The sequence below is a fragment of the Castor canadensis genome, chromosome 3 (assembly GCF_047511655.1).
Source record: "Castor canadensis chromosome 3, mCasCan1.hap1v2, whole genome shotgun sequence".
Lineage (NCBI taxonomy): Eukaryota > Metazoa > Chordata > Mammalia > Rodentia > Castoridae > Castor > Castor canadensis.
In genome coordinates, this window is record NC_133388.1 from 72,305,830 (window position 1) to 72,329,013 (window position 23,184).

General features: G+C 37.6%; 1 protein-coding gene across 5 annotated transcripts in view; it reads right to left on the bottom strand.

The window, feature by feature from the left end:
• Window positions 1-23,184, bottom strand: part of Akap6 (A-kinase anchoring protein 6) — a 515,042-nt gene that overhangs the window by 120,792 nt on the left and 371,066 nt on the right. For all 5 annotated transcript variants that reach the window (XM_074068188.1, XM_074068190.1, XM_074068191.1 and 2 more), the window contains one exon: window positions 6,360-6,480. In XM_074068188.1, the coding sequence (XP_073924289.1) occupies window positions 6,360-6,480 (121 nt within the window). The remainder of the gene's footprint in view (window positions 1-6,359; window positions 6,481-23,184) is intronic.

Genomic DNA, 23,184 nt, shown 5'->3' on the forward strand with positions numbered 1-23,184 from the left:
GTAGTCAGGATTATAGATGTAAGTGACCAGTGGCCAGCTTGCTTTTCTTTTTTATTTGTTTTGTTTTTTGGTGGCACTGGGGTTTGAACTCAGGGCCTCACACTTACTAGGCAGGAGCTCTACCACTTGAGCCATTCTACCAGTCTGCTTTTCTTTTTTAATGATTACATTTCTCTCCCTTTCCTATTATCCTCTTTTCAAACATACAACATTGATGACCTCTCTTAATTAATGTCACCTGGCCAAACTATCATCAAAAGGAGCCATCTTTTGGTGAGAGTTATGTTCATAGTTTCTAAACATTACCTGGCAACAGTCAGCTGACACTGGTTAGTTCACACGTTAGAATTGTTATGACACAAATTCACTGCAAGAAATACTGTGATTCAAAATTTGTCAATTATACTAACCTTAGCCACGAAATTTTAAAAAATTAAAAATGTTTATATCCAAGTGTCAAAATAAACTTATTTTCTTCAAAGAAAGTAATATGCTTTTTTCTCATGGAAAATATGCAAGTGAGCACATTTTCCTCTCTGCTTTCATCAACAGGAAACTCAAATAAAATTTTAGGATCATCTTTATCAAACGTGTAGGACTTTACAATCTGTGTGCAGGCACTATCTACTCCTCTCACAGAAGCAGCTTCCAGTCTCTGTATATTTTCTCTTGTTCTTATTTGTATTTATAGTCTTTTGAAAAACTCTGAGACAGGGTCTTGCTCTGTTGCTCTGTCTGGCCTAGAACAGTTGAGTTCAAGCGAGCTCCTGCCTCAACCTACTGAGTAGCGAGGACCACAGGCTTCTGACACTGTACCCAGCATATTCAAAAAATAATTTCATTATTTTCATATGTACTCTTACAAGCAACTTCAAATTCATAGCCAGTCAAAAATGTAATTAATATGTTCAAAAACCACCGAATTATGTAAAACAAATGGTCCTTTTCCTTTTATTCATGGGACATTTGGATAATATTCATACCAATGGAGAAAGATTCAGAAAACTTGTATTTTTCCCATAAAATGCAGAACCATAAGAATAACAAACCTTAAAATCAAATATTAAAATTTCAATGTTAGTTTCCTGGAAGTATAAAGGTCTCAGTGAAGTTAGTACTCATTTAATATTATTTTTAAGCAGGATGGGTTATTTTTAACTCCTTAGAAGTCATGTAATCTGGTATCTGATTGATGAGGAGCAACTAAGGGATTCACTCAAGGAACAAATCCACAAATGTGTTTTGTGAGCATCCTGGAGTCAGTCACAGAATTGCCAGTACTTTGGGTATAGGTCAGTAGCCCTTGACAGGATACACCCTTAAAGCACTGGGGTGATCAGTACAGCAGCAAAAGCAGCAGCCTGAGCAGTGACTCTCTGATCACTGAAATATTTCCAGGTCATTCAGTCTATAAAATGTATAGGATGCAGGAGGAGGTGGTTGAGCTTCCCCAATCCCAAGAATAATGCCACCTTTGATCTGTAGAAATGAAAAAATGAAGCTTTCCTTGGCAAGTGGGTTTTAAATATTTCTCCATTAATAGTTAATGCACATGCAGACCAACAGAGTGACAGCTCCCTGTGATTATGAATTCTGCCTTCGTAACTCTAGTCCAAATAGGAGCTGAACTTTCAAAATCACGGTGGTTACTTTTGACAAATTAAATTGTCCTACTTAGGAAGGTAGAGAGAATGAAGAGAAAGAAAATGAGAGAGTAGGAGCAAAATCTCCTTGGAAGCGATTCTCAGACAGAGGAAGTAAAAAGGAGAAAGGACAATGTTTGTATTTTCTAGGCTGACAATACTGCCAATGTTTATCAGAAAATAGGTAAGGAAGGTTCCTATTCAGAGGTATAGCAAGACAGAGAAAGGGATAGGGAAGACATTGATAGACAACTCACTGTCTCAAAAAAAGGAAGAAAATATATTTAAGGGAATGGCTAATTTTTAATAAGAATCAGGTTACTTTCAAAACCCTGTAGTTTACTATTAATTAGAAAGAAGGAGGTCTTAAATTTCTAATAATCTGAAAAATAAGAAGAAATGGTTTACACATTATAACTCATTGTGGTATTCAGTTTTCTAAATTACATCAGGTTGTATCACTGTATTCTTTGGCTATTAAATCTGATTATTTTTCTTGTATATTTTGCCAGCTTTAGATAAACAAAATATCACAATAGATGCCCCACTTGGGAGGTTTGTAGAATGGAAAAGTCTAGGGTATTCATCTGGAGCTCCATATTTAGGAGTCAAAGCCAGGTGATTTTTCTATAGCAATAGATAGGTAGAATCAGGAAATTAGTGCCTAATGTTGAAAATGCTAAATAAGTTTCACTCTCTCTGACTATTAGAAAATCTTACTAGATTTTCTCTAAACTACATTTCCAAATGGGGATCATAAGTACATAAATCTGGATCTCAGTGTAGCAATCAGTCTAGAAAAGGAGTTGGGTGATGAAATACAGGGAGACACACATGGAAAGAATAAGAGTTTCAAATGCAGGATAGTAGGAACCATGATTCCATCCTGGTCCATAGTTTCCTGAGATTTTACTATCACACAGCTGAAGATCTTCCTAAAAGTATCATTCTCATCCTTTTCGGTTGTACCAAATATCATGAGTTCCATTTTCATCTTTTTTATTATTTTTGGTGCTAGTGTTGAACCCAGGGCCTCACCCATGCCAAGCACTTTCTTTACCACTGAGCTATGTCCTAGCTCTTAAATTGTTAACTCAACCGTTAGTTCAGTATCAACCATATTCAGAGTATTTATGCATAGAATATAAGTGTGAGACATTTGCTTGGTGTGAACACATGTTCTAAGAAACGAAGATAATACAGATATGTTAGAATGGACTGAAAATGCTGTAAAATGGGTTGGGGGTCCTGTTGAGTTGTTGCGATAGCTAGGGAACATGAATAGCCAGTAGTTCTAAAGTGCAAGGGATGGTCCCAATAAACTAATAAGAATTTGTATGCTCCCGACATCAATAATGTTCTTAATAAGAAATGTTAATAAAACATTGATATTTGGGGAGGTCAAAAATATAAAGATTAAAGATGATTCTAGTAGTCTCAAATGGTATTTAAAGTTTAAGAAGGCCTGGGGACCAACTAGAAAGCTTTATTCCCTCAGGGATCTTTTTGATCAGTAGGCTAAAATCCTCTGCCCCCAAGTCATCAGTTTATTTGATTCCTGGGAAAGCAGATTAGAATGGAGGAATAAGATATTGAAAATGTTGGCCTAAACTGGGAATCCTTATGGATTCTTGGGGAGGATCTGAAATTAATTCTCCTCAATCAGTTTTTCTAACTCAGAAGCCATACTACATTCAAAATGACTCCTTAGTCAATAGCATCAGGATTGCTTTGGTGGTTTCCAAACTTCTGGAATAATTTGGGGCTCACATAAAGGCTCTCAAAGAACTGTAACATTTGCCCTCGGTTTCTAACTTGATGTTTAATTTTCCTTATAAGCCAAGTGTGAAGTTAGTGCTGGTCTATGTTGAGCACCTAAAAGCAGAAGGAGGGTGACAGGGCATGAGTCAAGAATTAAAAACCACACTAAGATTCCACCTCACTCCTGACAGAATAGCTATGATTAAGAACACCACCACCAACAAATGTCAGCCAGGATGTGGGGCAAAGGAATCCTCATACACTGCTGGTGGGAATGTAAGCTAGTACAACCACTTTGGAAAACAATATGCAGGCTTCTTAAAAAACTAAACATAGATCTGCCATATGATCCAGCAATCCCACTCCTAGGGATATACCCAAAGGATTGTGAGTCAGGTTACTCCAGAGGCACCTGCACACCCATGTTTATTGCAGCATTATTCACAATAGCCAAGCTATGGAAACAGCCAAGATGCCCCACTACCAATGGATGGATTAAGAAAATGTATTTATACAAAATGGAATTTTATTTAGCCACAAAGAAGAATAAAATTTTGTCATTCACAAGTAAATGAATGGAACTGGAGAACATCATCTTAGGTAAAGTTAGCCAGGCTCAGAAGGCCAAAAATCACATGTTCTCCCTCATATGTGGATTTTAGACCTAAAAAATGTGGTAATATTATTGGACACGGGTCACACGCTAAGGGGAGAATGTGCAAGGGAGGAATAGGAAAAGGGAAGGAAACCTCAAACTTGAATGTGGTTGATTTGCTCAATGTAGAGAAGCAAATATAGTAACCTTAAACTGGCAGAGGCCACTATGGGAAGGGGACCAGGAAGCAGCAAAGAGGTCTAATAGAGGTGAACCAATGTGGGTTGCAATACACATGCGCATGGAAGCAATGCTAGGAATCTCTCTGTATAGCTACCTTTACCTCATAGTAGCAAAAATGGTATGTCTTTCTTATTATCACTTATGTTTTCTTTTCAACAAAATCAGAGAAGAAGAAGACAGAATGGGGGGGGGAGAGGAGATGGTCCAAACAATGTATACACATGTAAGTAAATGTAAAAATGATAAAACAACAAAAAGAAAAAACGTAGTATGGAAAAATATTTGGGAAGATACTATAGCCCAGAAAGAAGTACCGACTAGGTGGAAAATGACCTTCAATATGCCAGAACTGGAATTATCAAGCAAAGCATTTATAAGGAAATCACAAGGAAAAAAAGACTGTACCTTTTGTTCAGTGATTTCTTATTAATTGTGATATAAATTACATGGATATTATTTTGACAAAGAATAGCACTGTTTCTGAAAAATACTGACTTTATGCAAAATACAAAAAGCATGAAGAAGAAATGTTATTTGCCATCACAAGTATACAATAAGTTCTGAGATGATGGCTTAAAATAAAATATTTTTCTATCACTAAAGTAATATAGATTTATAAGCATTTTGCATATGTAATTCCTGATTCTGACAAGAAATGTGAAAACATCTAGCTTTAGTTACATTAGAGATTATTATTCTAGGGCTGGTAGAGTGAGTGGCTCAAGTGGTAGAGTGCCTGCATAGTAAGTGTGAGGTGCTGAGTTCAAACCCCAAAAAACTGCCAAAACCAAAAATGAAGAACAGGAGATTATTACTCTAATAGTATGTTATGCCAGAAGATATACTGTTAATGTGTACAGTTATCTATATAGGAACCAGCTAACAGTCAAACAAACTTGATCAATGTTGAACAGAATCCTCTGGAGAGTAAAATGTTCCCATTTGCCAGTCTCTGGAGAGCTTATATCTCTGCTTAACTAAGATGATTCCTAAGGGACACTAATTAAAGTCAACCAGATTCTTGAAATCTATAAACATCTTTCTTTAGAGGAGGCAAAATATGAAATAATTTATTAAGGAAAGGTAACATAAATTGGTAAAACTGAAGCAGAAAGAAGACAACTTTTATTTGACCTTGGATGTACTTCTTAATTCTATAGGAAATTTTAAAAAGCTAGTGGGTAGTTGTTTCTTGTCATTATACTGTTGCTGATTCTGTGGTTAGTTATTAATTTTATTTTTTATGATTCACAATCTGCTCTTTGAAATATGCCATATGCTCAAAGCAATTCAAGGATGACAACTGTCAGAATTACTCCAATAAAAATTGCCTAAATGAGAAAGATTTACTGCGGTCTGATATTTCAGTAGAAATTCCTTCTTCCCTCTCCGGCAGCTTTTTCAGGCTCTGTGAATCTTGTAGCCATTTTTTTTTTCAGTCAAAATCACATAGTTGTTTTGTAAAAACTTCTAAGACAATTTAAGTAGAATTGGTAAAATACACTAGGCTTGGGGTGAATTAGCAGACATGGAATACAATATAGATAGTTATCAAATAGATTGCCTTCAATCAATATGTGAGTTCCAAGTCAGTGTTCTTAAATCACATGAAAATGTATTGACTTAATATGACAATGTCTGTTAATGTGCCACTAATAAACCTTAAATTGGATGAGCTCTGTACTCTGGTGGCAGCAAGCTAAAATGAAGGCAAATTTCTTTTTATCTCTGGGAAGATCTGAGGGGTGGGTAGAATCTTCCTGAGTGCTCCAATCAAAACCTATTTTGTTAGATGTTACCAGTCCATTTATTCTTCATTTTATTTCAGTCTATTTATTAATGCAGTTTCATTTATTGCTATTCATCTTGAAGATAAATCTTTGTCCTTCTATAGAATTACACCAAATAGAATGTGATAAAGGGAACTTTCTTGCAATTATGATGTCGGTGCAGCCTGTCAGCACACAAGGGATGGAAATGAGTTTGGGGACAGGGAAGGGAATTCTAATAGACACCATGATACATACAATAAACGCAAAGATATCCTGAGAGAGAGGGACTTGTCAGGCTAATCAGATCTTCCACAGCAAGGTAAAGGCAGGAAGGGGAGCTCTAACCTTGTAAAGATGCTGCTGCTGCTCCTCTGACATCATCAGGTCGTGGCTGTCCATCACAAGGGACTCCATGTCAATCAGCCAATCCCAGAGCTCCTGATATTCTGAATCAAAGTCCAGAAGCCTGAAGATAAGGGACAAAATGTATTATGCATAAATACAGTGTAGTTGTTAAAATCTCATATTAGAATAATATATTCTTGAAAACCCATGATGTTCCTAGATGAATACCTGTAAAAAGAGAAGGGAAGAATTCTCTGTGTGGTTACACAGAGGGCAAAATAGAAACTCAAGGCTGTGACACAGCCACATTCTAGATTTTGAAAACATAACATGTAATTCAGTGCTCGTATCAGACCATTTCCATTTGTTAACCCTTTCTGAACAAAACGACCACGATTATGTCCTCGAAAAGAGCAAACTGCCATTTAACAGATTGAGAAATGGTTGGTCAGTACTTTGTAAAGGTTTTACTGCCTTTTCACCTACTAGATTTTCTATAGATACTGCATCTTACTAGATTTATGATTGAGAATACTAATTTAACCATTTTTTCTATTATGGTAACAATATACTCTCAGATCTAAAATATTATTTTCAAAGGAAAATGACTCAATCATTTATCTGTCCCGCTGCTGTCTATCTGCCTATCTCTGCAAATATATATCCTACATTTATTGTCATGGATGAGTAGTCAGCATTTCAGCTTAACACTCAGAGATAGGCTTGAGTGACTCTGGTAAGCCAGTGAGAACCAGTGGCAGATCCAGTATTAGACAGGTGTTCCCCACAGACATGTAGGAAACAAAGGTAAGGACAGGAAGTCAAAACAATGAATCTTTGAATAGCCAGCAATCATTAAAATTCAAAGGAGGATCACTATGGTTTTCAACAAAATAAATCATTAGAATAAGGAGCTTAAAAGGATTAATGTGATTCTCTATTGAAAGCCTGGTGAATAAGTAAAGCCCAGATTCTTCTAAAACACCGTGATCAGAGAATGAAAGTGCAGGATGAAAAACTGTGACTTTGTCATTCTTCCCCCAAAATACCTAAAAGAAATATTACAATCTCCTCAAACTGTAACTGGCCAAAGCCCTATCAGTAGTAATGAAGCAGTGGCTTCAGGTATGAACCTGGATTTATCAATTGAGGATTTTATCACTACCTTTTTCCTGTCTCCCTACATTAGACTTCTTTCCAAGAAAATTAATCTAGACTTTTAATAACTTATAATTTAATCTTAATAGCTCTGTCAAAAAAAATTTAAGGTGTGCCTAGTGATAGGGAAACTAGATCTAGAACTATCTTAATTTTAATTACTTTACCATAATTACAAAGACCCTTGATTAAGAACATAAGCTATCTCGGCTAACATGTGGAATTGACTGGTAAGTGTTTACTGAATGCCAACAATGGGTATAGCCAATATAGTCAAAACCTTTAGTAGGGCTGTGGTGGCCTAGAGCAGGGTTTTCCAACTGAAATGTTCATATGGGCACAGCTGAGGACCTTACTGAATTGAAGATACTAAGTGGTTGGGGGAGGGGACTGAGATTCTGGATTCTACCAAGTGTTGGCCACGATTTTGGTTCATGGGCCTCGTTTTGAGTAGCAAGGACTTCCAGCATACATGTGAAATCCGAACTAGTATTCCTAGTACTCCATTTCAAAATGCTAAAAAGTTTTAAAAAGAAAGAAAGAAAGAAAAAACAAGCTCTGTAATAGGGACAAATAAACCACTGTGGATTCTTTATTAACTCTGTGACTAGTAGTAAAGAATAACTAATAAGCATTTGTTTACATGACCAGTATAAACACTTAAAAATACCTTCTGAACTGTGGTTACCATTTCTCTCTCCTTGTACCTTTCCATATCTTAACAATAAAGACAAGAGAAAAGTGAAATGTCACCCATAAAATTAGAAGAGTGTGATCCAGAGGAATATTTAAAGCGAAGGGAGGAAGAAGAGAAAGGCTAACGTCTTCCACTTTAAAGGATTCAGAGAATAAGAAGAAAATACAGGTCAAAGGGGCAGGCACTCCAATGTGCGTGCTCTCCTCTCTCTCTCTCTCCTTTGTGGTACTAGGACTTGAACTCAGGACCTACATCTTGAGCCACTCTACCAGCCCCTTTTTCCCATGGTTTTTATCGCGATAGGGTCTCATAAACTATTTGTCCAGGCTGGCTTCAAATCACAATCATCCTGATCTCTGCCTCCCAGGTAACTAGGATTATAGGAGTGAACTGCTGGCACCTGGCTGTCCTCTCCTCTCTTGGTCTAAGACCTAGAGAGGAGACATGTAATACAGGCTGAAGGGAAGGCTAAAAGCACAAGAATGTCAGTTCATTGTTCATTTCCTGTTGGGAACTCTAGGAGAAGGCTGCCTTATTTGGTATCGCCTGCCCACCCAACTACAGCAGTAAGCTGGAGTGGGGATGTTGCAGAGAAAGAGAGAGAGAGATGGCACAAGCTTTGGCTAGGGCTCCCTTTGCTATCCTGTGTTTTTAATTCTCTAGAAAAGTCTCTGAGGTTCCTAAAAGTTTAACTGGTAAACCTGACCGAGGAGTTTGCAAGGCAACAAAAGCACAGTGCACCTAAGGCTATCCAGGTGATCACTGATCCTAAAACATTATTCCTTAAAGAGATTATCCCAGAAGGGAATATCAATTAATGGCTATACTGTGTTTAAGAACCTCAATTCTGATTTTATTTTTTTACATTATGTAAATGTACTTACTGAGTGTTCATTTGAATGTTGGTTGCAGAGCCCTAAAAACAACACTGGCTTATGCAACATGAAATTAGCTTCCCTCTTGAAAACATACCCATGCAAGACAGCTTTACTCCATGATACAGCCAAGTTTCAGTTTCCTTTTGGTTTTATCCTGACTGCTATTTTCCTGAGATATTTTCCATTCTCTGAAAGGCTGAGAATGGTTTAACCACCTCTTCATATTCCAGCAAAAAAGAGAGGAAAGCGGGATGGCTAGGGGAACTCCCTGTTCTTTTTAAGGACATCAAATCACTTAGGCTCAGCTCCATTTGACCAGAATTTTGTCATATGACTAAACACCATTCTAAGTTGCCTGGGATTTGAGAAAATTGTGGTTATAACAGTCTGGTCATTTGTGTGTGTGTGTGTGTGTGTGTGTGTGTGTGTGTGTGTGTGTGTGTGTGTGAGAGAGAGAGAGAGAGAGAGAGAGAGAGAGAGAGGGAGAAAGAGAGAGAGTGAGTGGGGAGGAGAGGGAGAGGGAGAGAGAGACAGACTACTAATTAGTGATTTCAGAAACAGCTACCATTCCCAAGGTTGAAGCAAAGCCAGTGGAGGTGGAATTCCAGCCTCTAGGAACTTAAGGAATCCAGGCTTTGAGGAATAAACTGCTGAACACTGATTGTAAAGCAAGTTTTTTCTCTTGTTTTCCCAGGAATGTATGAATATAGGGCAAGTCATAAAATTATCAATCAGCAAGAGAAAAAGAAGCTTGTTTTCTTTTTGTACATGTTTATAGTAGAAAAAAATCTTTGTTATGAGTAAGTAATTCAAAGGCAAGGGATGAATTTACTATCTTTGCATTCCCAGTGTTCTGCATAGAACCTGGCAAATGGTGATGAATTAATGTAGATAATGAAATAAACAACCTCCAATGAGCAAGGATAACTTCAGAAGAGAAGCATGTGATGGAGATAAAAACATCTCATCTCCAAATCCCAATACCAAAGCTACCAGCACAACATGGACAGACTTTTCCTCTCATGCTACAGGTGAGGTTTTGTCTTCAGTATATGGTGACGACACATTTGCTCACTTAAGATGATCATATATAGTTAATGCTCAATTAGTTTCTTTTTTATTCCTGTTCCTCATCTTTTCTGTGGTGAAAGTTAAACACAATTTATGAAGAAAAGAATTATAAATGTGTAGATTTTAATTAAATGAAAAATATATACAGAATAACAAAGTGCTCTGACCCATGGAAATATGTCCACTGCTCCTTTACCATACCGTTTTATATATATATATAAATTGAGCTGTTCCTTTCTATTATGCTCCTTATTAAGAACTTTAAAACAAAAATCATTTCTTTTAGTCAAATCCACTTAAAGAGTTCTTTTCAGACAGTCTATACTGGAGACCTGCAAATAGTGAATGATCCTGGTGAAATACCATTTCTTTAGGCTATTCTGTTTTTATCATAGCTAAGAGTATTTAGGATTGATTTTGGACTTGTTAGGTATAGTAAATGCTTTCATAACATATATTGGTTCATTGGTACAGAAATAGCACCAGTGTTCCAAACAACAAATTATCACAAATGCAAAACTGGTACAGAAGGGAAAAACTTTCTTTAAAAAAAAAAAATTGTGTCTGATAATCTTGGCCATGTGTTAATTCACTAGCTTGGAAAAGCTTGAGATTTTTCTAAGTTAAGTGAAATTAAATACATAACTTCACAGCAAGTCAGAAAAATTATTGAATTTTGTGGTCAATTCTTACGAAAGCTTCTGAAATGACACAATTTTATGTTCACATTGTTTCAGAAACTTCTTAGGTAAGGAATTAATTGATTCTCTTTATATCATATTATATGTGCTTTTCAAGTGACTTTATAAAAGACAATAGCCTCTAGGAAAAGTTCCAACTACTGTATAGGTAAAAAGGAAAATCAGAGATGAGTGAATCTATCAAGAATACTATATAAATGGTTAGCAGCTCTCATATTCCCTTAAAGAAAATGCTAATTCTATCAGCTGAATTCAGAACCAGATTCTTTTCTCAAATTTCTAGTAACAAATGCCCTGTATCTCTTCTCAGAAGGGAGAGAGATGAATGAAATTGTGGAAAGTAACTGGGAATCTTATAAAAGATTCTCTGTCTTAGGAGAACAAGGACAATTCTTTCGAAGAGACTTTGCTTACAAAATTTTCTTTGTAATTGTACTTGGGTTTATTATCAACTCTCTGTAATCTTGATCGTTAAAAGCTTGGAAGTATACCTTTTTTGCTGCTTTATGAATATGTTATAAAGGAAACACATCACCTAATTAGCTATTCTTTTTCAAACTCTTCCTTTAAATTGTTATATACCTAATCTTAAATACATTCATGATAAAAGAGAAAAAAATTGTACTTTTTTGTTTGTTTTGTGGTGCTGGGAATCTAACTTCAGGGGGCCTTGTGCATGCCAGGCAAGGGCTCCACCACTGAGCTACATTCCATGTTCCACAGCTGGATATTCTGTTTTGGGTATAATATTCTCATTTTAGAAGGTTTAAAAGCTTGATCATACAGCGAAAAAGTTTTCTAACTCAAAGTCACTGTTTGTTAGACAAATTAGAATTATGAGTGCATTTTAATATTCAGAGAATCTAACAGAGACAAAGACAAGAGACAAGGCTATTGAGCAACAGAAGTGATATTTTTCTTTAGTGTTTATTTTATAAGGTTGGGTTTGACTGCTGTGCATTGGTCAAAGCATTTCCCACCATCCTACTTTGCCCATTTTATGGTTAAAAAAATTCCAGGACTTTTCGCCAAAGAAATAAAATATTAACAAGTTTATTTAGTATCATTTTTCTGCAGATTGGCTGCTAATATATTATTTGTGAGGCTGGCATAGTTTAAGAAGTAGCTTTTCCTCTAAATCCTGCTGGGAGTTAAGTTTGACTAGCTAACTGTTTAATACATAAATGCATTCAGACTTTGGTATTTAAAGTGAGCATCATTAACTCAACATTTCAACTTAAACTTTACTTAAACGATAAAGTTTTACCCGAGTGAAATCAATGGGAGGTGTGTGTGAATATATGAGGTTTTAACTTAGCCCACTAAGGAATTTTGACTAAAACAGACATCTGAATTAGGAAATCATCAAAATAGAGCAATTATCGATTAAAGAAAAAATAACACTGAAAAGTCCTCATGGTTTTTCTGTATCAGTGTGTATGTGTGTATGTGTGTGTGTTTTGTTTTATTTTGTTTTGTTTGTATACTTACTGGTTCATTTCACACCAACACATCTAACAACATCAGGCTGGTTCCTGAAATACCACCTTGTCTATACTGGGAGTTCTATTAAATGATCTAATTTTCCTAGCTTCTTCAGCATATTGATTCTTTCCCCAAATATTCACTAAGTATTCACTGTTCACATTATTTGAGCAGGGAAGTATGCCTCTGCTTAAAAAAAAAAAAAGACACTAAAGGGAGTGGCAATAAAATCTTATAAAATATAGCTTAAGTGCTTTATTGAGTAAAATATTAATAATAGGTCAGAATTTCCCATAATCATCTATTCCATGTGACATGCATGCACAGAAGGGAGATACATATAGGGCACCTAGCCCAATCATTGTATCATTAAAGAATAAAATTTAGCTTTCTAGACATGGAATCTGATATGCACAGTTGCATGTAGAATCCCTTTCCACTCTAAACATATTAAAGTGTAGGCACTAATTTACTATTTTGAATGAAAATTCATGAGTGACTTCCTCATGAGAAAAGCAGTCTGACTTTGCCATTAATAAATAAAAAGGAATATGGAGTTCTTTCCAGCAGTAATTTTCTCTCTCTCTCTCTCTCTCTCTCTCTCTGTCTCTCTCATGTGCATGTAAAATTATATATATCCATGTACATGTGAAAATATATAAGAAAAATAAAATCAAGCCTGCAAACTTGTTAATAATTAGTCCGGCTTTCTCATGGACTGTCCACAAATACCTATCTTTGAAATAAAGGACATACAGAACCAGGATAAACCATAAAATCCCAACCACCAAGATTAGAAAATTAGAAATATAAATCTAAACTTGCCTAGCATGCTCATGGCTTTTTATGATCTAAATTTTTAGATCATAAAATTAGAAATATCAGTGTAGATTACTGAGTGTCTTTAGAGGATTCTGTTACATTGCCAGGAATCAAACACTTACCTAAATTTTTGGATAATACACTGGATTGAGTTCTAATCTAAGGAACTAGAGAAAATTCTGAGGAATTTGAGAATCAGTATTTGGGAGAACAAATGGGGAAAACTGTACTTCAGAAAAAGCAAGAGTTTTTTTTTTTTTTTTAGAAAAAGAGATAAACCTTTTTACATTATCTGTTGTGCTAAGAGGACCCATGATTGAGACCTGTTATTGGCACGGTGTGGGTTAGATAACTTGCCCTTTTGTAAAAGGACCATCTTACGAGTTTTATTTAGCTTTGAGTTATAGCAGGAGCTAAATGACCTGAAAATAATTCTCTACTGTCCAATCTTTAACAAAAGTCTGGGAGCAGAAGTAATATGGAGAGTTCCTTCAAGAGGACTTTATCTTTTTCATTGAGGCTGGAACTGTGCAAAGAGTACTATATTCAGACTAGAAGCCTTTGGTTACTTATAGAACTGCTCTTACTGAATTAGGTGGCCAACATCAAGCAACCGAAATGGACATTTGATTTCTCTTACAGGGATGTAGTATCCCAGACACCTGACTTCTCCTTAAAGAACTACAGGAGGAAGAGGGGTGGGGATGCTGTTTCAGTGATATAGCACTTGCCTAGCATGCTCATGGCCTTGGGTTTGATGTTCAACACTGCAACAAAACAAAACAAAAAAACCTTATAGGAGAAATTCCTTTTGGGTCTCAATGGTTAAGATTTTGATTCAGCTGATTATTATTTTTAATTTTAAGATCCTATTAATTTAATGATGAATGAGATTTTACTATTTTGGATATGAAAAGCTTAGTACCAAATCATAGCCCGTCTTGAGGGTATGCATATAAGATACACTTTTAAATTTTCTTCCAACTATTTTACTTTTGCCTAGATTATTTCAGTAGAACATTTATTGTTTTGCTGTCCATATTTTTGTAAGTTGTCTCAAATCCTTTGTGAAAGGAGATGGGAGAATGAATAGGCAATAAATATTAAAGAGTTAAGCTCTGCATACTAAAATGTGGAGGAACAGATTTGCCTTAGGAGCCCTTTCATTGTGTGTTAGTAATTCTTTCCCTCTTCAGAGTGTCCCTGAACTCCCTAGACCCGTACAGAAGTCAATCATTGTTAAGATGGAGGGGAGACATATATATGCTATATATATATGCTGAAGTCATACTTCCCTGGAAAGTAGGCTTCTATCCAGATAGTTTTCCTTTTTTTGGTCCCTGGCATGGATGGCATTAGATTACTGAGGTGAGAGATGATCTAGCTCTATAGTTAGCTTAATGAATTTGCATATTAAAAGGATGTAATAGGTATAACATCATGACCCAATGAGTATATTTCTCCTGGTAGACAATATAAGTGATTCAGGAATTAACCAAGCACTTTTTGCTTCTTTTTTGTTTTATTTTGTTTTTAAGGCACAGCCTCACTATGTTGCCCAGATTATTCTCAAACTTCTGGACTCAAGTGATCCTCCTGCCTCAGTCTCTTGAGAAGTTGAGACTGCAGTCATGCACCAAATAGCCTGACTACTCTTTGCTCCTTTTGACTGCATGCTTCATTGTGATACTACTTTTAACAACACTAGAATGAAGAAAAAGGGCATGAATTGAATAGTCATCAGCTATTCATTAGCTTGAGACAGGGCAAGGATCAGGAGAAGGAAGTAGAAATACAGGAAGGAAATAATGCTTACTTAAGTTGTCTAGTGCTTTAGTGTATCTGCAAGGGTGTTATCAACATTGGTACATATAAGAGAAAGTACTTCATTTTTATGGTTTGTGTGCAACCCAAAGAAAACATTTTATGTAGCAATGTTTCAAAAAATACCCACTGAAATATGAATACATACTTCACAATGGTCAGTGGGTGCATGTGCATACACATGTGTGTTACAGAGACTGTGTGTGTGAGCATGACTGTTCATCCAATTGCACATATATCTGTGGTTTGTTGCTAAACAGACAACCAGAAAGATGACCCTGAAGCAGTGAATCTGGGGTGATTATGTCCCTTCTCAGGTGGTTAAAGTCACTCAGCATATCTTATTGCTTAATTAAAGAAATAAACTTGGTCTTTAATCAAGCAATATTTTAAATGGTGATTTATTTATTTTCACTTGGCAGTATCAGTTCTATTTGGGAATGTTTTAAAAACATTTGTGTGTATGTTTTCGCACCAATCCAGAAGTACTTCTTTCCCAAAAGGAAAAATCTTTCCTACCAAACTTTGGCCTTTTGTCCATTTAAAGTTCATTACAGAATCAGAATCATACTCCCCCACATCCTGGACCCCTGACCCATGGAAAGCCAACCTATACCTTGCCATGCTGAACACAGTCCCAGTAAGTGTGTGCCCTGAGAAAAGTGGCATGCCATTTCTCCCTGCTGGCTGGTTTCAAAGCAGCCCGCGAAAACCTGCAGACCCAACAGGTGAGCAACACGCACCACAGGCAACTCCTGTACCCAACCCCCACCCCCCTGCTTCTGGGAAGAACCTATTCTGCCCTCTTGTATCTGATTTTGTTGAAGAGAAAACATAGGACATAATAAGAAAGACATAGCATTTTTGCAAGTTTGAGATAAAGATAGCAATACAGAGAGATTCCTAGCATTGCTTCTATGCAATTGTGTATTGCAACCCACATTGGTTCCTCTCTGCATGACCTATTCACTGCTTCCTGGTCCCCTTCCCATTGTGGCCTCTGCCAGTTTAAGATTACTATATTCATTCCTCTACAGTAAGCACATCAACCACATTCAAGTTTTAGGTTCCCTTCCCTTTCCCTATTTCTCCTGTGTGAGTTTTCCCCTTAGCATGTGACCCATGTCCAATAATGTTACTGCATTTGTTTTGGGTCTATAATCCACATATGAAGGAAAACGTGTGATTTTTGGCCTTCTGAGCCTGGCTAACTTCACTTAAGATGATGTTCTCCAATTCTGTCTATTTACTTGTGAATGACAAAATTTCATTCTTTGTGGCTGAGTAAAATTCCATTGTGCATAAATACCGCCTTTTCTTAATCCATTCATTGGTAGCCATCACTATTTTCTTATCCCTATTCCTGCCCTCTTCCATTTCCTTCCTTTTCTTGTACTACAATCTGTTCTTCTCCCTCCCAACTGTTTCTGCTCCTTCTCATTCACTCTCTCCTCCTGTCTTCGCCTACCCCTACCCTTCCCCAACCTGTCAACATCCTAACCCTCCTTTTTACACATTTACATCTGCTGATTAACCTTCTGTATCACGCGTACATACCTCAAGACCCCTGCAATCCCTGACCCAAACACACACACAAGGATCACAAAACCCAGCAGTGCCCATACCACTTCCTCCACCCACCCACTCCCTTCCTGTCCCCCCATTTAGTTCCACCTTTACCAGTTACCAAGTTTCTATCTGTAGCCAAGCAACCATTAGCCGCCCCCCCAACTCCCACTGTTTATAGATATTATCACTAATGGGGTTTCTTTTTTTTTAATTTTAATTTTTTTTTATTCATATGTGCATACAATGCTTGGGTCATTTCTCCCCCCTTCCCCCACCCCCTCCCTTACCACCCACTCCACCCCCTCCCTCTCCCCCCAACCCCCTGGATACACAGCAGAAACTATTTTGCCCTTATCTCTAATTTTGTTGAAGAGAGAGTATAAGCAATACTAGGAAGAAACAAGGGTTTTTGCTGGTTGAGATAAGGATAGCTATACAGGGAGTTGACTCACATTAATTTCCTGTGCGTGTGTGTTACCTTCTAGGTTAATTCTTTTTGATCTAACCTTTTCTCTAGTTCCTGGTCTCCTTCTCCTATTGGCCTCAGTTGCTTTTAAGGTATCTGCTTTAGTTTCCCTGTGTTGAGGGCAACAAATGCTAGCTAATTTTTTAGGTGTCTTACCTATCCTCATACCTCCCTTGTGTGCTCTCATTTTTTATCTTGTGATCAAAGTCCAATCACCTTGTTGTGTTTGCCCTTGATCTAATGTCCGCATATGAGGGAGAACATAACGATTTTTGGTCTTTGGGGCCAGGCTAACCTCACTCAGAATGATGTTCTCCAATTCCATCCATTTACCAGTGAATGATAACATTTCATTCTTCTTCATGGCTGCATAAAATTCCATTATATATAGATACCATATTTTCTTGATCCATTCATTGGTGGGGCATCTTGGTTGTTTCCATAACTTGCCTATTGTGAATAGTGCTGCAAAAAACATGGGGTGTGCAGGTGCCTCTGGAGTAACCTGTGTCACATTATTTTGGGTATATCCCAAGAGTGGTATTGCTGGATCAAACGGTAGATCAATGTTTAGCTTTTTAAGTAGCTTCCAAATTTTTTTCCAGAGTGGTTGTACTAGTTTACATTCCCACCAACAGTGTAAGAGGGTTCCTTTTTCCCCACATCCTCGCCAACACCTGTTGTTGGTAGTGTTGTTAATGATGGCTATTCTAACAGGGGTGAAGTGGAATCTTACTGTGGTTTTAATTTGCATTTCCTTTATTGCTAGAGATGGTGAGCATTTTTTCATGTGCTTTTTGGCCATTTGAATTTCTTCTTTTGAGAAAGTTCTGTTTAGTTCACTTGCCCATTTCATTAGTTTTGGAAGAATTTAGTTTTTTAAGTTCCCTATATATTCTGGTTATCAGTCCTTTTTCTGATGTATAGTTGGCAAATATTTTCTCCCACTCTGTGGGTGTTCTCTTCAGTTTAGAGACCATTTCTTTTGATGAGCAGAAGCATTTTAGTTTTATGAAGTCCCATTTATCTATGCTATCTCTTAGTTGCTCTGCTGCTGGGGTTCCATTGAGAAAGTTTTTACCTATACCTACTAACTCCAGAGTATTTCCTACTCTTTCCTGTATCAACTTTAGAGTTTGTGGTCTGATATTAAGATTACTAAGGGGGTTTCTATATAACATATGAACAACTGGTCTATCATTGAACCTGTGAAGTTTTTATTACTAATTTACACCTCCAGGCCAGGGAAAGAAAAAGCAAATCAACCTAGCTAACAACTAAGTCAGTTACATGCAAAAATTAAATGAAGGGACAGAAAACAAGCAATTAAAGCCACCAACTAGCCAATCAAGAACATAGTTGCACAGCACCAACAGGAGCAATGGGGAGAAGAAGAAGGGAAGGAAAATTCACATCTGAAAAAAAAAAATTCAATAGAGGATTTAGTGGGAAATGAAGAAAGTGGATACCCAGATCCTGTCCTCAACAGAATGATGATAAATGTCATTAATGAACCCAGTGATGGCTACCAAAAAAAAAATCCCTCAAAGAGGAAATCGGATGAGACCACTGAGAAACTCAAGGAGAAGATACAAGACACAGTTAACTAGGAAGTACAAGATGTACTCAAGAAATTTCAAGACACCACAAATAAAAAACTTGAGAAGACACAGAAACAACTAAATGAACTCAGAGAGGACTTCAACAAACATGAAAATGAAACAAAGCAAACTATTAAAAAAAAGAGAGGAGATTCCAAGATGGTGGCTAGAGGGAGGAAGCAGAAAGCCAGCCTCCTATAGTGAAATCTTGGAGAGATGCTGGAGACACACTTTGCAGGCATAATCACTGAGAAGAGGCATAACTTTGACCCCTCCACATCTCCAGCCGGCGCAGAGAATCTCCACTTCACGTTAAACGGAGAAACCAGGAGGGTCCCCTGGGCCACCAGTCGCACACGCCCAGACGGCTTGGGAAGACGCGGACCAGGTGAGCTTCACGGTATCGCGGTACTCCCACAGACAAGCCTGGGCCAGAGCAGCATAGCCCCCTGGACAGACTGACCTCCACCCGGGGAAAAAAGAGAAACTGACTAATAAGCAATAACAACAATAAAGACACCGGAAAAGAGGGTGGGGCGCCCTGAGCGCCGAAGATTGGGGGAAGGGAATCCTTCCCGGGACTGTAAATAAACAAGCCGGGTGGGCCGGAGAGGCTCTGGCGGGAGCGGGGGCCCACGCTCAGCAACCAGGAGCAGGAAAGCTTGTGAGAGTGGCGGAGGGAGGAAAACTCCACAGGAGAGGAAGGAAGACCCACTTCTCAAGTGAACTGTAAACAAACATGGCAGCTGGCAGGAGCAGCAGCACCGCCCAGTAATCAGGAGCTGGAAAGCCTGTGAAAGTGGCGGTGGGAGGAAAACTCCACAGGAGAGGGGGGAAGACCCACCTCCCACATGAACTGTAAATAAACACACAAGCCTGACAATGCAGGTGCAGTGTCACCTTTCCCAGTGTGCTTGGAAAGTGGAAAGCTTGTAGCAGAGGCTCCCGCACAGGAGAACACTGAGCAAACAAAGCCTGCGGGGCCAGGTGAGTGTTAAGCTCACCCCAGAGATCTGCATAAATAACGCCACCAGCAACAGCAGGCTGACAGCAGTGGGCAGGCAAGCCACAACTGCAGATACTGTTCTCAGAACTGTCTCCAGACTCTTTTTTTTCCTTTTCTCCCTACCCTTGATGAGAGAACAACTGAATTACACCTGCAAGCAGAAAAACTTTCTGAAACTGTACTGCATTTGAACTTGGGACACTTGGTGGGGATTTTGTGTGTGTGTGTGTGTGTGTGTGTGTGTGTGTGTGTGTAGTTTTGTTCTACTTTATGCGTCCCCTTTGATGAGACAACTACAGAACAACATCTGAGGCACCATCTCCAGGATTGGGGACTAAGACGGACACTCAAGTTATTAAGACTGAAAGCTCATTGCATTTGAACTTGGAGGTTTCTTGGTTTTTTTTTTTAATTTTCTATTTTTCATCTTATTTTAATTCATTTTTATATATAGATATTTCTTTCATTTACTTATTTTTTAGTTTTATTCTTATCTTTATTTTTTATTTTTGATTTTCAATCCTCTGTCTCTCTAATGTCTGTTCAGCTTACTGTCAATTAGTACACTAACACTCCCTGTTTATACCTTTGAAACTTTCTTGTCTGATTCCTTGATCTGTTTTCTCCTTCTTGTCTGTGTATTTGTTTTCCCCCTTTCTTTAACTTCTTGCTTTCCATCTCAGCTCACCCTTCCATTCTAAATATTACCATTGTTATTATTACAAGCTAGAAAATACTTAATTGCACACAGTACAGGGACAGTAACAACACAAAAGACAATGACGGAAAGACAGAAAAAACAGGGAAACCAGTTTCCCCACAGCCAAAAATTAGTACAGGAACCAGAGGGGAATGAGGAAAACAGAAACTCAGATCCAGACTCCAACAAAATGAAGATAAACTATGCCAAAGAACCCAATGAAGCCCACAAGAATAATTTAAAAGAAGACATACTACAGGTACTCAATGAGAATTTTATAGAGATGATACTGGATAGGGTAAACCAAAATGTACAGGAGACACTCAAGAAATTCCAAGACAACAAAAAAAAGAGAATTTGAGAAAGCAAAAGAAGAAATAAAGGAAACCACAGAAGCACTGTATAAACATCAAAGTTAAACAGAGAACACGATGAATAAATGGACAAATGAACTCAGCACAAAAATTGACAACATTAAAGAGGAAACCACCAGGATATGGAAAACCTCAGAAAAAAGAACGAAACAGAACTGCCAAACAAAACGGAAGGCCAATCCAGCAGAATAGAACAAACAGAAGACAGAATCTCAGAACTTGAAGATGAAATGGTAATTAAAGGCAAAACCAAAGAACTATTAATTAAACAACTCAAGACCTGTGAAAAGAAAATGCAAGAACTCACTGACTCCATCAAAAGACCAAACTTGAGAATCATGGGCATCGAAGAAGGAGAAGAGGTGCAAGCGAAGGGAATGCGTAATATATTCAACAAAATAATAACGGAAAATTTCCCAAATCTAGAGAAAGATATTCCCATACAGATGCAAGAGGCCTCCAGGACACCAAACAGACCAGATCAAAATAGAACTAGCCCATAACATATACCCAAAAGACTGTGACACAGGTTACTCCAGAGGCACCTGCACACCCATGTTTATTGCAGCACTATTCACAATAGCCAAGTTATGGAAACAGCCAAGATGCCCCACCACTGATGAATGGATTAGAAAATGTGGTATTTATACACAATGGAATTTTATGCAGCCATGAAGAAGAATGAAATGTTATCATTCACTGGTAAATGGATGGAATTGGAGAACATCATTCTGAGTGAGGTTAGCCTGGCCCAAAAGACCAAAAATTGTATGTTCTCCCTCATATGTGGACATTAGATCAAGGGCAAACACAACAATGGGATTGGACTTTGAGCACAAGATAAAAGCGAGAGCACACAAGGGAGAGGTGAGGATAGGTAAGACACCTAAAACATTAGCTAGCATTTGTTGCCCTTAACGCAGAGAAACTAAAGCAGATACCTTAAAAGCAACTGAGGCTGATAGGAAAAGGGGACCAGGAACTAGAGAAAAGGTGAGATCAAAAAGAATTAACCTAGAAGGTAACACACACGCACAGGAAATTAATGTGAGTCAACTAGCAAAAACCCTTGTTCCTTCCTATTATGGCTTATACTCTCTCTACAACAAAATTAGAAATAAGGGCAAAATAGTTTCTGCTGGGTATTGAGGGGGTTGTGGGGAGAGGGAGGGGGTGGAGTGGGTGGTAAGGGAGGGGGTGGGGGCAGTGGGGAGAAATGACCCAAGACTTGTATGCACATATGAATAATAATAAAAAAAAGAGATATATGAAATAAAGAAGACAACACAAGATATAAAAGAGTAGCTGAACAAAGATATAGAAAAACTCAGAAAAAAGAACCAAACAGAAGCCTTGGAAATAAAAAGTTCCTTTAGTCAAACAAAAAACACAGTGGACGACCACTCCTGCAGACTAAAACAAGTGGAAGACAGAATCTCAGAGCTCAAAGATAAAATAGATGTTAAAGAAAAAAACAGAAGAACTCTTAGTCAAACAACTCTCTTGAAAGGAATATGCAAGAACTCAGCAACTCCATCCAATGTCTAATCTGAGAATCATGGGCATTGAAGAAGGAGAAGAGGTACAAGCCAAAGGGACTCATAATATATTCAATAAAATAATATCAGAAAATTTCCCAAGTCTCAAGAAAGATTTATGCATTCAGGTACAGGAAGCCTCTAGGACACCAAACAGACTTGACCAAAATGCAACCTCCCCATGGCCTATTAGCATTAAAACAACTAGAATAGAGAACAGAGAAAGAATATTGAAGGCTGTAAGAGAGAAAAAACAAATCACTTATAAGTTACACCCATCAAAATAATATCAGATTTCTCAACAGAAACCTTAAAAGCAAAAAGGGCATGGAGTGAGGTATTTCAAGCACTGAAAGAAAGTAATTTCAGCCCAGGATACTCTACCCAGCAAAACTATCAATCCAAATGGATGGAGGAATAAAAGTTTTCCATAATAAACAGAAACTAAAACAATATGTGACCACCAAGCCACCACTACAGAAGATTCTACAAGGAATTCTGCACACAGAAGATGAAAGCAAACAAAACCATGAGAGGATGAGAAGCATAAAACCACAGGAGAAGAAAAGACAAGGAATCAGAGAGTAGCGTTGATATGGATACACACACTTGAATCCTTAAACAACAAAAACAACTAAATGGCAGGAATCACCACTTAACTATCAATATTAACACTGAATGTCAATGGACTCAACTCCTCCATCAAAAGACACTGTTTGGCAAACTGGATTAAAAAGGAAGATTCAACAATCTGTTGTTTACAAGAGACCCACCTTATTGATAGAAATAAACACTGGCTCAGGGTGAAAGGCTGGAAGAAGATTTACCAAGCTAAATGCCCCCCAAAACAAGCAGGAGTAGCAATACTTATATCAAACAAGGTAGACTTCAAACTTACATTGATCAAACAAGACAAAGAAGGTCATTTCATACTA